This window comes from Notamacropus eugenii, chromosome 1, assembly GCF_028372415.1.
Source record: "Notamacropus eugenii isolate mMacEug1 chromosome 1, mMacEug1.pri_v2, whole genome shotgun sequence".
Taxonomy (NCBI): domain Eukaryota; kingdom Metazoa; phylum Chordata; class Mammalia; order Diprotodontia; family Macropodidae; genus Notamacropus; species Notamacropus eugenii.
Window position 1 is genome coordinate 348,600,795 of NC_092872.1, and position 18,788 is coordinate 348,619,582.

Sequence of the window (18,788 nt, forward strand, 5' to 3'; positions counted from 1 at the left end):
TCAAGAGGTGAAAAGGAAAAGTCCCATCTACACCAAAATATTCACAGCAGCACTTTTCCAAGGCAAGAAATGGAAACAAAGTACATTCCCATAAACTGGGACATGAATATAAATGAAATATTATTGTGCTATAAGAAATTATGAACATAAAGAATTCATTGAATCATGAACAAGATCTATATGAACTGATGCAGAGTGAATTAAGTAGAATCAAGAAAACAGAACTGAAGGTTAAGTTCTTAAATTTAAGATCTCCTGAGTTTGAAATTTTGGGCACCATTCTTCTAAGGACAAGAGTTCTTATTCTTTTTTTTTGTGTCATGAGCCTCTTTAGAAGTCTGGTGAAGACTATGAACCCCTTTGGAGAATGATGTTTTTAAATAATTGAAAGAAATACTAAATTTTAGTAAAAATAAAACTGCAATTTTTTTTCACATCCAAATTCATGGATCACTTAAAATCTAGCCTCTGATTAAGGAGGCTTTTCAAGGAGATTTCTTCAACAGTGTGCTACTGAGTGGAAGAGACTTGCTAGCATGATCCAAGCAACTGAGAATAAAGACATATCATGATATCACATTGAGGGGTGGGGAGAGAGGAAGAGATCTGGTCTTTAACATACCCTATTATTTTGCTGATTTACTTGGACAGTATAGGTATAATGAGGAGACTGCTTAACCAACAACCTCTAAAATTAATTTTCCTTCTAGAATGAGTATAAACCATAAGGGAAGAGATTACAAGTCTTAGGGGAATATGTAGAACTCTGTAGGAAAAAAGAAACTCACTGGAACATCAAAGCGTTGCCCACACAGCAACTCCAAGTTTTGGTCCTTTCTGGGGGAAGTTTTACATGTGATTCAAAAGGCTTCTGTGTTTTATATATCTGTTTCCAGGTTCCTGTAGGAACTTAGCATATTTTGTGAGTTCAAATAAAGGCCATCCTCCACCTGATTTGCAGTTGCTACACTGAGTGATCATATGGGTGCTGGGGAGTCCTTTTACCTACTTTTGGAGAAATCTAAATGTGAGCTATAGTTAAATCTTTATTTACAGAATTTCCTTGAGTAATTTCTCTTGAGGACAATGAGCTAAAGAAAGAAAATTTGGCATCAACTATCAGGACTGAATTTAGTCCAGATGAACACCAAGTCTTGAAGGACAAAAAGCTACAGGTGACATAGCCAATTAACATTAATTTGACAAATCTTGAAAGATCGGCTAACCTCTCAGATGCATGCCTCAGGAAAACAGCAGACTTTATTACTGTTGTCAGATCAACAACTAGTCTTTCTCAGGTGGGAAGTATCAGCTAATACTATTTCATTTCTTCTTCTTCAGACACTGAATGATTTTTCACCTGACAACTTTGGGCAGGTACATCATCGTTTTTTAAAAGATAAGTAGCTGCTTTCACATCTAGTTCCGTTGTTTTAGGAAAAGCCTTGATTCTTCTTTCTTTTTTCCCCCCTACATGTCATCTACTCTTCTACTTTCTAACATTCTAATACATATCAGGATTCCAGTCTGGATTCTTTCAATCTCCTAAGTAAGCCAGAGAGTGGGAAAGTGTTCTTTGAGTCCCTTCATCTTCTATTTTAAGAGGAAGAACTTTGCAAATTGATAATGGTCACTTAACTAGAATCAGAATAAAAACACTGCTCATTTTATGCACATCATCACAAAATTATGCTCGTTCTTCTTACTACAATCTTGATTCTGTTTCTAAACCCCTATCTAAGTCTTTTAGACATTTTCTTTCACTGACAGAAAGTCTAACCACAATGTAATGACATCTTCAAACAATGCAGGCAATACGTAAATACCTGGAAAAATAACAATTGCAAAGTAATGGGAAAAACTATGATTAGTATCCTGGCTACCATCTTCAGCATTCCTGAGTCCATGAAAGCACATCTCATTTTATTTAACAGATGTATCTCAGAAAAGCAGAATGAAAACTCTTTTTAAAAATAAAAGCAGGAATCTTTTAGGAGCTGTTGCAAAAAAACCTGTGTTGAAGCTTTTTCTGAAATAAATAACGATCTTCCACCTTAGACCTCCTGCAGCACTAATGCAATTATTACATAATGTTGTTTATTATAGTGCCATGTCATATCTGACCTTTGGTACTTAGAACGAATAATCATTGTCGTTTATTGGTTTTTCTTTATTTTTCTTAAAGTTGCAAACATTTGTGCTTTTCCTACTAAAAAAAGTGGTTCACAGCAGTGACTTTACCTCATGACTTTTATTGTTGTAACATAGCTACATCAGGTAAAAAGTACTGTCACCAGTATGTGACCTAAGAAGGAGGACCTGAATGAACACAAAGTACACAAAACAAAAGTTAGCCTTAAAAAAAACACATTTTTCTTCCTCACAAAACAAAAATTAGAATGTGCCATAAGCATTCCAGAACTCAGATTTCCCTCCATGACAACCCAAGCTTCATAGGCCTTGTATCTTGAATAATGCCATTAAACTACTGAAATAACAGAAAAATACAACCATTTTCAGAACAGCACATTAGCTACTCTGTTCACCTCATACTATCTGAATTAGCAGCAGAGTATAAAGGAAATAATGAGCTCTTTTTAAAACAAATCTTCTGAATAGCTTTGGCAAAAATGTTATTTTCTACACTGATTCTTCCCTTTTTTATGGAAAGGCTGGATTTCCCATGCTCCCACTATAGCATCCTATTCCCACCCCCAGTCCCTCTTACAAGCTGTTGAAGCCCTTGGATGTTCCTCTTTCCAGTGCCTGAAGGCCCACTGGTTACAATTCTGGGCAAAAGAAAAGTACAAAGAACTTAAAACCCACTTTTACATAACTTCCTTTATGCTGAATCCTGATTATGATTTGATGAAATATCTAGGTACTTAATACAATCAGTTTATGAAGCTGATAGAGGAATGTATGTTTTCCTCTTCCACTCTCCCTGTCAGACTGTTCCATGATCAGCTTTTGATCTACCTAAAAAAAAAAGTACAATAATAAGGAAATTATTTATTACTTACTGATGGTGATTCTAAAATCATGAATATATCTTTGTTTCTTAAGCTATGAGAAAAATGTTCTTGGTCATTCAAAATATTTCTATAAAATTAAATCTTGTTTTTCTATTCTAAAACATTTCTTTGTCATCTTCTAATAGCCCAACTAAGTGTCATCCTATTCTCAGGTTATTCCTTTAGAACAGTGTGCTGACATGGGTATAAATCTAATTATTGAGCATTGAGAACTCCCTAAAAGAAGGTTTTTTCATGGAAAGATGAAGGATAGGAAGTATGATTGTACTCAACATCAAGATTTGGAAATAATCTGAAGGCCAGCCTTCTGACCTAAGCTGCAAATAGGAATGAGAATTAATACGTTAGCCGAGTTCCCTCGAATCAATAATCTTTTGGGCTTAGAGGTTAAGGTTAAAACACCAAATTGAAGCCTGAGTTTTAATAAAAAGGACTGTTTCTGTTACATTTTCTAAGCATTTCAGCTACAATTCCCTGTGTCTGTGATACTGGGAAATCTTAAAATCACAAGAATGAATTCTGCTACAGAATGAAAACTGGGAAACTATACTTCTCAAGTTTCCTTATCTTTCAAATGAGGATATGAGGTCTAGATAATTTCTAAGGTACCCTCCAATTCTAAGATTTTGTTATTCTCTCTATGTAAAGTGACAGGCTTAGTACAAGACATTTTGAAATGATCCCAAGGTAATATGGTAATATATCCCATGGTAATCTGCTTTTCAAAGGTATCAGATTAGTCTAATCTGATCTAGTGTCCCTGCTTATTCCCAAAATATTAAGTACAGAAATGACCTTCCTATGAAGCATCTACTTCTGAGAAGTCTGTAGGTACTACACTCAGTTAATACACTACCAAATCAGCTCTCCAATTTCTTTTCCCTTTCTAATTCCCATTTTCTTACAAATGTTTCCTGACATCTCTGGACACCAGTTCAACCTAAAGTGACTCCTTGTACCCTAATCAACTGGACTCATCCCAACCCTGTCTCTAACAAACACTTCTGAGTTCAAGTCAAGAAGGATCAAGTCAAGCCTATGCTTGTAGGGACATGAAGACTGAAAAAAGAGGACCACTGAATTCAGCAGTCACTGATGACCGTCAGTAGATCAGTTTCATATATGTAAAGGGTATGGCAGCTGACTAAAGGAGTAAATCTTGTAGAAATAGAGGTCATGAGTGTCTTCATTTGTCAGTAAAAGGAAGGAACTAATCAGGGATTGGGATACAAAAAAGAAAACACTTACTTCCACCATATCCCTAACCCTTTTCCAAACTTCTTTTACCTTAACCAATGATCTAATCCTAACTCATCCCTACCATAAGCTGTTTCACTTGTTTAACATCATAGGAGCTTACCTGATTCCAATCATATGTCTTTTCATACCATGTGGGAACAATTATTTCTCTTGGTTTCAATTTGCAGAACAAACTGAAAATTAAAAAAAAAGTTATCAAATATTAACAAGCACTGCAAAACTAAACAGATTTAAGAGTCCTTACTTGTGAAGAGACAGAATGTGTTCTATTCCTCTAAAATGAATCATTTCTATTTTAAAGTATCTGTATCAATCACTTGGGGTTCTCAAAGGTTACAGCTGGAGAGGGCAGGCCCTCTAGGTCTTACCCAATGAGAAAGGCTTAAACACATCTTGGACCTGTCATTGGAAAGCTAGGCTAGTGAAGTTCAGAAAGGCTCACTGCTTAAGAGGTGGGAATTTTTTTGTCCACAGAAATTCATGAATCTTTCTACTAAGCTGTGTTGGAATTTCAATCTCTTGTCAGTTGAGGTGGCATCCACACAAATTAAGCCATAGTTTTGTTTTGTTTCTTGGTGATACTGAAGAATTAAAAGTATGCTTTGTACATCATAGCAGGCAGGAGGAATGAGGACAAGCCTATTGTGTGACAAAGGACAGTAGGCAAGGCAGTGGAAAGAATCGTGGATCTATGCTGGAATCAGAGAACCGGTGTGCAACAGCTATGTCTGTCACTAACACCTAATAAGGGACCTTAGAGAAGTCACAACTTCATCACTTGGATATGAGGGGCCAGAATCCTCAGGTCCCTTCCAGTTCTAAATCTACGATCCCACGTCCCTTTGGAGCATGGACCTTTGTAAGTAGGGAACTCTTGGTGAAGAAAAGTGTTTCCTGTGGTACAGACTGGCAACTTGTTTCCCACTTGTACTCCTAATGACTGGAGGCTTGCCCATGGTCACAAAGCCATTTCATGCAGAAAGTAAAGTTCAACCCAAGTCTTCCTGACTCTAAGGTCCACTATTTTCAAGCTGCCTTTTGCCTTCTCTAATTAATACTTTAAATCGTTTCTGTCTGCATCTACTCAATTACTATGGATTTTCTGCCAGTCCACTGCAAGCCCTCTGAAACACAACCATACGTTTTAATTACTTGTTTCTGAACAGATTTTGCAAATACATACTTTTTGCCTTAAAAAGAAGTAATATGTTATAAATATAATTAGCTTGAAAGCTGATACCTTTATATATGGCTATTCCAAATAGCTTTATGTAGTTCATACTTTTAAAAAAAAGCCATTCCAAAACTGAGCAGTAAGTTGGAAGCAGAATGACTTTATCAGCAGATATTTCACACCATTACAACAGCCAATCCTTAGCAATCAGTCCAGTAAGTGTTCAAAGGCCTTGCTAAAGTCCTGGCCTATTTGACCCAGCAATATCACTCCTAGGACTATATCCCAAAGACAACATGAAAATGGGAAAAGGTCTCAAATGTACAAAAATATTTATAGCAGCATTTTTTTGGGGTGGCCAAGAACTGGAAATGTCCATCAACTGGGGAACAGCTGAACAAGTTGTGGTATATGAGTGTAATGGAATACTATTGTGCTATAAGAAATGACGAACAGGCGGACTTCAGAAAAGCCTGGAAAGACTTAGATGAACTGATGCAAAGTGAAATGAGCCGAACCAGGAGAACATTATACACAGTAGCAACCACGGTGTGTAAGGACAGCTTCTGGGAGACTTAGCCCTTCACAGTAATGCAAGAGCCTAAAACATTCCCAAAGGACTCTTGAGGCAAAATGCCATCCATATCCAGAGAAAGAACTATGGAATTGGAATGCAGAATGAAGCAGACTATTTTCTCTCATGTTATGTTTTGTTTTTTTCTCATGGTTTCTCCCATTCGCTTTAATTCCTCTATGCAAAATGAATAATGTGAAAATGTGTTTATTAAGAATCTATGTGTAGAACCCATATAAGATTGCATGCCATCTCAAGGAGGGAGGGGACAGGGAGAGGGAGAACATTTAAGGCTTATTGAAGTGATTGTTGAAAACTGAAAAAAAATTAATTTAAAATAAAAAAAATAAAGTACTGGCCTATTCATGCTATGAAGAGGGGAAAAGGTGGTGGCTCCATACCTCACAAATGCTACTGGGTACCATGCCCTTCTACATGACCAAACTATGACAACTGATGACAAATGTTATTTTAAATAGCCATAATGTTCTCATATACATATCTACTGACATTATAAAAATATATCCATATTCTTTTTGTTAATTATCTATACAGAGCCTCGATATTTCAGTCACAAATTATGGTAAATATGTCTTAAACAGTTTTTAATAGAAATTTTTGGTTTTTACTTACGAAAATTTGTTAGGAACCAAAACAGCGATTCAAACCCTAAAAGATGAGCTAAGAGATGATACTCAAAATAGGAGAGAGGGAAATATAAGAAAGTAAACAAAACCGAATCAGAAAGATTATTGTAACAGAACTCACCCTAAAAGTTTCTGCCGAGCATTATCTTGTAGCTGTGCAATTCTTTCAGGCCCAAGATACATACATCCATTTGGTCCATCACAAACTATCTTGTTAATAGCTGCCCGAAGAATGTTAATCTGTACATAAATGATAACACAAAAGAATAGTATCAAGATTATACTATTTTGACTTATACCTAAAATTGAAACAGTTCACTTTAAATGTTACTTAATTAAAATTATATAAGTAACATGAATTTTTAGGAAACTTGACAAAACCACAATTCAGGAAAACCTATACATGTTATTATATATGAAAACACTAAATTAAAAAAAAAAAAAACAAAGCACTTTAAGAAACCATCCTTGACTAAAGTTTTCATGGCATTACACTGACATTTTTACATGTCTTCACAGGTGTTCTCCTTTCATCTATTCTTAAAGGATGGGGCTGTCCCTCTACTTGTTAAGGCTAAAGTCTTGATTTGTACCCTTGATACAATTCTCTCTTGTACAATCACTTTTTTCTTTTTCATTATTAATCTCCCTTTCTGCTGATTGTTTTCCCAGTTTCTACAAAGTAAAGAAGTGAAGGAAAGTCCAAATATTCCGTATCCTCAAAAAAAAAAAAAACCAAAACAAACAACCTTCACCAGCAACCTGCTAACACTTCAAAGTTATCATCTTAATATCATCTTAAATTCCCTCTCCTTCATGACTAAACTTCTAGAAAAAATAGTTTATACCAGCCATTTTTAAAGAATGGTCTGAGTGTCCCCATTATGCTTTCAGGGGGTCTACAAAGTCAAAACTACTTTCATAATACTAAGATGTTTTAAGATATCTACCAATACACTCCCCCATAAACACAAGTTCTTTGGAGCAGCAGGATTCTCAATAATTAAGAGTTAAGGAGTACTCAAACCAAAACATTTGTCTACAATCACTCCTCAACCCTCTACAATCTTCACTGTATCCTCACAAATGCTTTCTTCAAGGTTATCAATAATGGCCTTTGGTCAAACCCACTAACTATTTTTAGGTCTTCTTTTAAAGTTTCACATTCTGACATGGTTCAATGCCTATTCCCTGACACTTTTTCCTCACATGGCTTCATGACAATCTTCTCTCCTCTCCCTGTCTTGGTATCTTTTGCTGGCTGTCTTCTCAAACTCTAAGTGTCTCTAGTCCCTTCTTTTGTCTCTGTAGGTATTTAATAAATGCAGGTTGTTTGATATACACCTCCTAGTGTCAATCTTATTCACTCCCACAGTTTTAATTACCAGAGTCACTGAAATCTCTATCTCTAGACTCAATGTCCTGCTATGAATTCTCACCCTATCACCTATAGCTTTGCTGTACATCTCCACCTGAAAATTTCCTTGGTTCCCTGAATTCAGCTGTCCTAAACATCCAAATATGTCCCCCCTTCCAACTTCTCCATTTCTGTTGAGAAAATCCTTCAAGTTACCAGGTAAAAAAGATCAATGATCTTTGCTTCTTCCTCTTCCACAATGATCAGTTGCTAAGTCCTGTCAATTTTCTTCTTTAATACTCTCCAAACTAATTTAAAAGTGTCCTGTTTTCCTGACTTCAGTCTTTCCCCCAAAACCTATCAGATTAATTTTCATGATGTATAGATCTGAACCTGAAACTCTCCTACATAATATGTCCAGCAGCTCTTCAGTGCCCATAGCATAAACTACAAACTCGTTAGCTTGGATTTAAGTCCTTTCACAAACTGGTTCCAACCAACCTTTCCAGTTTTATAACAGTTCTCTTTCACATATACTACTTTTTACCAAACTGAACTACTAGCTAGCTATTCCTTGTTTTTTTTCCTAACCCTGTCCTGTACCCTATGGGTTTGAGTAGTTAGACCCCACGTCTGATATATACTCCCTCCTCATTTGGATCTACTGAAATCCTTTTCCTTTCATTCCCAACTTCTCTGTAGAAGTTTCCCTGGTCTCTTCTGTTCTCTCTCCTCAAAGTTTCTTCTATCACTTCATCTTGTTCTCTCTTTTGTCCTTATTATGGTACACTTTTAATCATATTTTAAATACATGATGAAATTTTATGTTATATATATTTATATATATAAAAATATATATAAATATAATTTCCTCATGCATTCTGAACCCTACTGGTGGGACCATTACTAGAACTAAAGGACATGAAAAACCAGAGACTCCTGATTGGTTAGCAATGGAAGGCTGTATCAAAGACTACTGGTGGTTAAGGCAGGAAGGGTTGCCCATTCAAGAGGCTATATAAGGAACTGAGAAGAAACAACTTCTTTCTCTCTTTAGTCTTTGTTGCGACTCAAAAAGGGCCCACTCTCTCTTTGACTTACATCAAGTGGGAATGGGGAAGGCGGGCAGAGACGGGAATACAGCATTGGTGACTTTATGAATAACGGCAGAGGAATCTCTCCACTGCTTGCTGGAAGTCCAAGAGCTGGTTATGACTGTGCAACATCAGACCTCTTCCAATGAAGAGGTATCTTGAAAGAGAAAGAGGGAAGAAAGTGTTTCTCCTTAGTTCCTCTTACAGGGTATTGAGTAAGTGGATCTTCCTGGCTCACTCTACAGTAATTCATATATATATATATATAATATTCCCCTCCCCCCCCCAAGTGTCCATCACAGGGAGAAATATGACTGATGAGCATGTCACATATGTCCTTTAGCAAGGGATCAGCATGTTTGGCTCACTGGAAGAGGCCAGTATGTATACTCAACCCTATCAGCTCTGTTATAAAAATTTCTTCAATTTCCTCTAACAAACATTTCATAAACATCTAAAATGTGTAAGGGACAATTGCCTCTTGAGAGCACTAACTGGGTCAATGCATTTAACTTCCTCCTGTAAGAGACAGAAAAGAATGGTATCAAAGAAACAAATGAGAAAGTTAGCCTTAGCAAGTAGGAGGGCAACCTCATACTCTGAATAGATGTAAGAGGAAGACATATGAAGACACCGACTGGCATCACAGTTACTCTATGAAAAAAATCAAGAGAGTTTTTAAAGGTTTTTTAAAAAATTAACTATTAAATAATATTAAAATTAAATAAATTTTATGGATTTTTATGCTTGCACTTATAATTTTTATCTTTCTAGCACAGTGTCATGTACAAAATAGAGATTTAATAAAATGTTTATTAAATTGAAAATCATAACAGAACCTGAGAATTCATGAAGGGAATCCAAGATGATATCTAGTCCAAACCATGCCGAAATCTTATATTCTTCTGTTCAGCATGCTGAGCAAGCAATTATTTAGCTTCCACTGAAAGATTTCCATGACAGGAAATTCACTATCAACAAACTACTTTTAGACAGCATTAATCACTCAGAATTATTTCCTTAAGATAGCAGAGTTAAAATCTACCCCTCTAACATGTTCATCTACTGGTTCTGGTAGTGCCTTCTGGATCCAAGAAAAATAAATCAAAGCTCTTATCTCCCTCCCCGCCCAAGGCTATCCAGAATTTCGGGGGTAGAAGGGACTTCAAAGCCTTTCTGGTACAACTCATATCTGAAAAAGAATCTTCTCCATAACATACCTGACAAATTATCCATTTTTGCTTAGAAAAAAAAGTCCTCAGGTGAGAAAGGGATCCACTATCCCTTGAGGTAATCCATCCCACTATTAAAGAGATCTATCAAGAAACTTTTCCTTACATCAAACCTCCCAACTTTGTGACAATTACAAAGTGCAGGAATATTCCACCTATGCATTTATCTAGTTTCCATCTATCCTTGTTTCATCATTTTCTTGGCAAAAGTATTGTAGTGGCTTGCCAGCTGATTTTACAGAAATTAAGGCAAAGAGGGTTAAGTGACTTGACTAAAGTCATACAGTCAATGTCTGAGACCAGATCTGAACTCAGGAACAGGAGTCTTTCTGAATGCAGGCCAAGAGTTCTATTCACTGTACCACCTAGCTGCCACTCTTCCACTCCCTTCTGTCTAAGTCACTGATAAAAAAGATTAGACAGAATAAGGCCCAGCACAGAAAAGAACAGGAGAGGGCACGGGGAGAACAGAAACCTTCTAAGATGACATCAAACTATTAATAAAAATAATTTGGATCCGGTCATTCAAGTAGTTCTCAATCTAACTTCTCTTTATTTTCCATGAGACTAACACAAGAGATTTATCATCTTTTGCTGCCATCTTGGTATAAAATCAACAACACTTACTTGACCTCTCAGTCTAGTTAACATGTCAGAAAAGCAGATGAGGTTAGTCTGAGGTGACTAGCTACTCGTGATGCAGTCCTGCTGCCACACTTTGAGATCACTCCACTGTTTCCTAGCCGTCTCATTAATAACTCATTCTTGGACTTAACTAGTAGCTGACATCAAACTCACTGGTCTGTGTGCGTAAAGCCTGTTCTGAAAACCAGGGCCACAGCTGCCCTTCCCTAATCCGGAGGCAGGAAGGGAAGTGGCTTGCCATTACTCAGAAGTTACGACTCCTCTCAGAAAAGAGCAGTTCAGAATTACAGACCAGATTTCATCCACAGTCCCAAATGAGGCAGCTGGTTGTACAGAGGACGGAGCTTGGAGTCTGCAGCTTCAGGCATTCACGAGCCGTGTGACTTTAGGCAAGTCACTAAATCTCTGTTTGCCTTGATTTCCTCATGTGTAAAGCGGGGATATTAACACCCACCTAGCAGGGTTGCTGTGAGGCTAACATGATACAATATTCGTAAAGCACTTAGTACAGTGCCAGACACAGAGGAAGTACTTGCTTATTCTCTCTCCTTTCCCCTTCCCAGCCACAGCCTACAGACAAGTGCCGCAGATCCATCTACAAGGAAAGCCAAGCTCAGCAGTGATCTGCCACTAAACCCACCATTTTCTCCTTTTCCCAAAAACTGACTTCTAGACTCATTATCTCCAAATGCATATCCTGTAAATGTCTTAAACTCAACATATCCAAAACTGAACTTCTATGTCCCTGCAAAACCTTCTGTTCTAACTTTTCTACTACCAAGGTCCCAGGCTTTCTCCCAACCACCCAGGCTAACAACCTAGGCGCCATCCTACACTACCCACCTCTGCACAATGCCCACCCAGGCCTCCCCAATATCCAATCTGTGGTTAACTCCTCCTATTGATTCTGCTTTGGCAACATCTCTCATGTACATTATCTTCTCTCCTCTGACACAGCCACCACCCTGAACAGCTCAGCATTGCCTACCATAGCTTTCTGCTTCGTTTCCCCATCTCAAATCTCTCCCTACTCCAGTCCATCTTCCACTCAGCTATCAAACTGGCCACTGCCCTATTCAATAAACTTCAGTGGCTATTACCTCTGAAATCAAATATAAAATCCTCTGGATTTTAAAGCAAGTAATAAGTTGTCCCTGTCTCACCCTTCAAGCCTTCTCATACCTCACTTATCCCCCAGTGACACATCGGCCTTCTTACTGCTCTCTGTACATGACTCTCCATCTTCTGACTCCATATATTTTCAGTGGCTGCGCCCCCTGCCCACAATGGCTCTCTCTACTTACTTCCATTTCCTGATTTCCCTTAAGTTTCAGCTCAATTCCCACCCTTTAACAGTCTCCAATTTACCCTATAAATATCTTGTATGTACAAAATTGTTTGCTTATTGGATCTTGAGCTCCCTGGGGGAAGGGACTGTTTTTGCCTTTCTTTGTATCCCCAGTACGGTGTTGGGCATGCATACATACATACATATATATGTATATACACACACATACATACACACATATACATATATATACATATATACACACACACACATATATAGTAAGTACTTAATAAATACTTGTTGACTGACAAGATACATATTACACACACATATAGACACATAGACACATAGACACACAGACACACACACACACACACACACACACACATATATAGTAAGTATTTAATAAATACTTGTTGAGTACAATTTCCTAAATGCAAATTTAGGGAGCTGTACTTCATGATCTGTAGACCTTAAATCAAATAATTGCTGTGGGGAAAAAAAGGATATATCCAGCATATTGAAAACATCCCTCCAAATTTCAGGATAGAGTAAGTGCTTTATCCTTTAGGAAAGGAAATAAAAGGGCCAAGCGCCTCATTATCTTCTCCACAGCCATGTGGGTCCAGTGGCAAGAGAGAGAGACACACACACACACACACACACACACACACACGCCTATGGTCTTAGACTTTCCAAAGTCCCTTCCATCTCCCTCCTATGATCTTACCTCAACAATGTCTTCCACATTTAAATGGACATCAAATGCCAACTCAATGTCATGCTCTGGCAATATTGGTGTTCCAGTACTTGGATTCCATCCCAAACCACAAAGGGCACCAGTGTAACATTTTCCACTCTGATCGACCCTGAAAAATACAGGGAAAATTTAATACTAGGTACTATTTGACAGGAAACTGCAAAAATAAAGTGCTATTTTTATTCTAAAGTACTGTACACATTCCTATTACAACTTCTTATAAACAGCAATACTTAAATTCCAGTGCAGAAATTTAAACTTACAGTGCATAAAATCAGTATAAACTTGGAGAGATCACTAATAATAAAACAGAACATTATGAGAAAGTTGTGAAATGACTAACCTAGAAGACCTAAAACCTGCAAGTTCCCAAGTTTTGAATTTTACGCATTATGATAGTACTTGAGATGATACATGCATCACTTCACATCAAGAACTTGGCCATATATAAGCAGTTATTTCTCTTATACTTTTGAGTTCCATTTAAATAAAGCTTTAATGTCTTTGGGAATTTAATTCAACTGTTTAACTGAATTAAATTCGACAAACATTTGTTAAGACTCCTCTGTTGTACATTCTCTGCCAAAAGCCAGATACAAAATTTATATAAACATTAGTCACTGACCACCTCAAATTACAATATAGTAGGGGAATTTAACATATACACAAACACAAAAATGCCATTCTAAATAAAGGGAGTAGTCTGACCAAGGGAATGGAGATGAGAATTAAAAAGTGCCCCTATGGGGAAAGGAAAGTATGGTTTGACTGTGATGTAGAACACATGCATATATGAAATTAACTCTAAAAGTCAGGTGATGCTAGAATGTGGGGTGCACTAATAACTAGCCTACAAAATTTAAACTTTACTTGCTGAAATACGAAGCTAAAGAAAGGTCTTAAACAGGAGTGAAATGATCATATCTATGCACAAGAAAAGTAAGTGTGCCAGTGCTACAAAGACTGGAACAGAGCATGTAAGAGTGTAGATGGAACAACTTTCTAGGAGACTACTTTCACAGTCCACGTTAACTGGCTAAAAAAGTCTTGGATTAAGATAGTAAGAAAAGAAATAGAAAGAAGACAGGTGGTTGCCAGATGATACAAAGGTATAATAAATAAGATTTAGTAACATATTTGTGGTGCTAGAATGAAAAATGACCTGCATTTAGAGTCAGCGGACCTGGGGTTATATTCCAACTCTACTACTTACTATATGTAAATCCTTAGAAGTTCACTTCATCTTGATCTCAATTACCACCTATATATAAAATGTGGAGGCTGTACAAGCTGACCTCTAAGGCTCCTTCCTGTTCTAATGTCTGTGGTCCTGACTCAAGCTTCAGAAATGGGAGAATAAGCAAATAATGGTGCCACCAAGAGCAATGTAATGAAGTCACAAGAAAGAGCCAACCAAATATAATTTATTAATTATTAAAAGCTTGAAGGTTAGTGAACACAGAACGGATCATATCCCTTTTCATGAAAATTTGTCATACTGAAAGAGTAAAGGAATGCTATGTAACTGTATCTACATAAAACCTACCTAAATTTTAGCAAAAAAAAAAAAAAAGATAAAGACATTCATGTAATTCTTGGAGAAGATGAAGGAATGTGAGGTAGGTGACAGTTCACTTGGGTAGACTCAGAAATGGTTGAATGGCTGGACCCTGAGAGTAGTTTTTAATGATTCAATGTCATTTCCGAAGGTAGTCTCTAGTGTTGTGTCTACAGGGATTTATGTTTGACCTTGTGCAATTTAATATTTTTCTCAGTGTCGCGGATAAAGATACAAAGCCAGGAGTTAACATACTAAATGACAGATTCAGGATTCAAAAAGACAGGCCAGAACAACAGGTAAAACATAGTAAGATGAAAAGAGGCTCAAAAAATGAACTTGATAGATACAAGATGTGAGAAGTATAGCTAGACACAGCGGTCCAACTGGAAAATACTGGTGCTGTTGTTTTTTTAAGCTCAACATTAGTGAACAGTGTTTTATGGAAGTCAGGAAAGTTCACCGACTATTAGGCTGCCAATAAAGAGGCATTCTAGGGAAGTGATAGTTCTGCAGTACTCTGCCCTGGTCATACTACACTTGGAGTACTGTATTCAATTTTGGGCACCACATTTTGGAACATACACTGATAAGAAAGCGAACATTCAGAGGTGGGCAACCACGATGGTCTAAGGTTCTCAAGTTCTAACATATGAAAGAATGTGGGACAATTAGTAAGGAGAAGGTAACCTAGGGAAGACATGCTAGTTATCTTAAAGTAATTCCCTCTTCTGTCTCCGTAACAACCAACATTTATTTGCCCTTTCAATACTCCACATAACATGCATATTTAACCCCTTTATAACAAGAGGGAGGAGTAGGCAAGCTTCAAGCTAGAATCTGGAAGTGCTACTAAAAATAGGCTTCTACGGCTTCTTTACAAATTCAGAAATGAACTTTCATTTAAATAATGGACCACTTCATGAGGTAGTAAAGTTACCCCCACCACTACATGTACAAAGGACTAGACAGTCACCTGTTAAAGCGGTTCTAAAGCAGATGCATCTACCACATGTGGGACTCTGTCATACATCCAATGTTCTTTTTTAATTCCAAGATTTTATGAGGCCAATTTAAAACATGTATTTCTTATAAACAGTATGCTCCATTTCATCCTCTTGGGTTTTCTTGACATAATATGAACTTCTTAAATAGGGTATGAACCACCACAGCCCTCTATGATGGCAGATGAAACGTCTGTTCTAATACAGAGTCAAATTCACAACCAACCCCTGAGGCTTGGTCTCTGCAAGAAAGCAGTACAGGCTGTATAGAAAAAGGAAGGGGAGCTACTTTATACTCAGATGTAAGTCTTTTTGCATTTTTGTCAAGTTTAAATTAACCAGTCTCATGTACAATATTTAGTCCATCTGAGGGTTTACATGGGAGCAAAGGGAATACAGAAACATGAGCCAAATTCTAGTACTCCTAGGGAAATGGGATAGGGAGAGAATCAACAAGTTATTCACATTTTAAGTTCCCAAAATTAAAACTGGTCCACGTAATCCAAGAATGATGGCTCTAAGCCACAGGTTACATCCAGAGAAACTTATATAGGTCGACAATTATTTCTTATGCATCCATACCTCAGTTCCATAACTGGGGCAAACAACATACTAAGTAACGCTGGTAGTCCCGGGATATGAGGCATCAGAGAGGTTTCTCTCAGTAGCATAGTAGATCCTATAACAAGCACAATGACAGCAACATTAGGAGAAAGTAAATGAAATTAGCAGTGTTCTTGTATGAAGAGAAAAGCAGTGGACAGAACTAAATTAGCTTTGCTACACGCTCCCATCTCACACTGAACAAAGCTTGAAAAAGAGATATTCAGCACAGATATTCACTGTTCATAGAATAATTATGCTCAGCAGTTAATGATAAGCATATAAGGAAATACAAGGTATAAAAGGGGTAGACAGAAACATTTAAATTACCAGTTGCATTTACTGAAAGAGAAGCAGCAACCAACATCCTCTGGTGGAGGTCTTCAGGGGCATCACTAATAATAACAGAATTTATACTTTCTTTTTCAATCCATACACATCTAAAATAAATAATGAATACTAATAAATTTCAGTTTACAGATTATTTCTAAGAGAAATATCAACACAAACATCTTGAAAACATATACAGATGATGAAATGCAGTGTATAAGAACTCATAATGCAACTAAATTAATCACCATTCATTACCTATTATTTGTATCCAACTGGATACATTGAGATCAGCCCACGATATTATTCCTACAATACAATAATCAGAAAGGTGACCACACTAGGGCATGAGGCTTTTGAATAAAGCTATCCTGACTGGATTGGGTGAATGATTAGAAATAAAAAATATTTCTGATTGCTTTACTTAATGAAAGTTTGTGGTACTGACCGCCTGGAAAGAACAGCCCTTGAGGGGTGGGATCATATGGGATTGAACAGTTTTAGAAATATGATTCTCCAAGGGCAAGTGAAAGAGTAAGTGATAATTCTATTTAATGAAACAAACCGTTAACTGAATGTTACCTAAAACTGATCAACCCTTCTGTGAAATATTCAAAGAATATTTAAATGTTCAAAAAATCTTATAAATTAGGACTTCAAAATGATTTATAAGGAGACACGTCCAAGGATAGTTTGTCAGTTTAGACACTTCTTACCTCAAGCATAACAATTACTAGATTAGAATAATGATGAATTAATGAAATTGTATCTATCAGAACAGGGTCATAATTCCAGCCTCCAAACCAGTCTGTAGACTGCAATGGAATAGCCAGAGCAGGAATCCTAGATCAAAGGCAAGCCAAAAGTTCTATTGTTCTGAACCCACAAAGCTTCTCAGCTCAGAGTGAACAAGTCCAGCAGCAGTCGATGAGGACTTCCAATAAGGGACAAGCGTACAGGAAAGTTACTCAGACCCAAATCTGAGTCAGTAATTTATGGAACTCGGATCAGGAGAGTGACCATCAGACTGTGCCCCAGATCACAGCACTTTGGGAGCATGGAAAGCTTGCAGGTCTCCTCAGCCTGAGCTGTGTCTGACATCCTAGAATAACTGAATACTAAATTCCCAAAGAAAGCAGCAAAAAGACACAAGATTGGACCAAAGTTCAGTGCAGGTATCGCCCCCATCCCCCCAGTGCCCAGAAGTGTGCAGAACCCAGGATTTAACAGAAAATCCAAAGCTGATCGTTAGACTAGATGTATAAGCAAATGAAAAAAAAGAACCTCACCATAAAGAGTTAATGTGATAGCAAGTATCATCAAAACACAAACCCAGAAGAGGGGAATGCCTTGAAAATGTCTACAGGCAAAGCTCTGAAGAAAAACATAGCTTGGACAAAAGTTTAATCTGAATTCTTGGAAAAGAAACTTTACGAAAAAGAATTAAAATTATTTTAAATACTAAATGAGAGCACCAGAGGAAAAGCAGTCAAAGAAATGAGAGTTATGGGGGAAAGATTTGAAAAGAGAAAAAACAACTTAGAAGAAGAGGTATAAACCTTACTGCAGGGGGAGGGGAAGGGGAGAAAGAAACTCCCCTAAAATTTAGAAACAACTCTACAGAAGTTCAGCAACGACAACAACAAAATCACAGCAAGACAAAAGACTGGGAAAAAAAGGTTATCTCACAGCAAAATCAAGTGACTTAGAAAACAGATGAAGAAGAGATCATTTAAGAATCACCGGATTACTTGATGAAACACTTTCTCAATGGGTAGGGGAGGGGTGAAAGGGATAGAATCTGGAACTGGAAATTTTAAAAATGAGTGTCAAATACATAAATGAATAAAAAAATAAAAATTAAGAAAAAATAATCATTGCTACCTGAAAGGAAAGGCATGACCAAGATGACATATTTCAAGAAATCATGAAAGAAAACTGGCCAAATATTAAATGGAAACAAAAGGATCTACTGGTTACCTCCTAAAGAGAAAAGAGAAAGCAAGAAAGAGGGAAAGGAGAGGAAGAAGGGAGGGACTGAGGGAGGGAGGAAGGGAAAAGAAAGCCTCCCGAAACCTTACAACCAAATCCCACCAAAATCCACAGTTTCCAGGTCAAAGAAAAAGCACTGTAAGTAGCCAGGGGAAAAAAAACCCTCAAATATCCAGGAGCAAGTCAGAATCCTAACAACTTTAGCAGACACCATCATAAAGGACCAAAGGGCTTG

At 37.2% G+C, this 18,788-nt stretch overlaps 1 protein-coding gene across 1 annotated transcript in view; it reads right to left on the minus strand.

Moving 5' to 3' along the window:
- Positions 1–2,232: 2,232 nt before the first annotated feature.
- Positions 2,233–18,788, minus strand: part of TDRD9 (tudor domain containing 9) — a 201,520-nt gene continuing 184,964 nt past the window's right edge. Inside the window, exons 31-36 of the mRNA XM_072630074.1 lie at positions 16,562–16,671; positions 16,211–16,307; positions 13,037–13,175; positions 6,812–6,930; positions 4,396–4,468; positions 2,233–2,979 (exon numbers count right to left, since the gene is read on the minus strand). Coding sequence (XP_072486175.1) covers positions 2,878–2,979; positions 4,396–4,468; positions 6,812–6,930; positions 13,037–13,175; positions 16,211–16,307; positions 16,562–16,671 — 640 coding nt within the window. The 3' untranslated portion in view covers positions 2,233–2,877. The remainder of the gene's footprint in view (positions 2,980–4,395; positions 4,469–6,811; positions 6,931–13,036; positions 13,176–16,210; positions 16,308–16,561; positions 16,672–18,788) is intronic.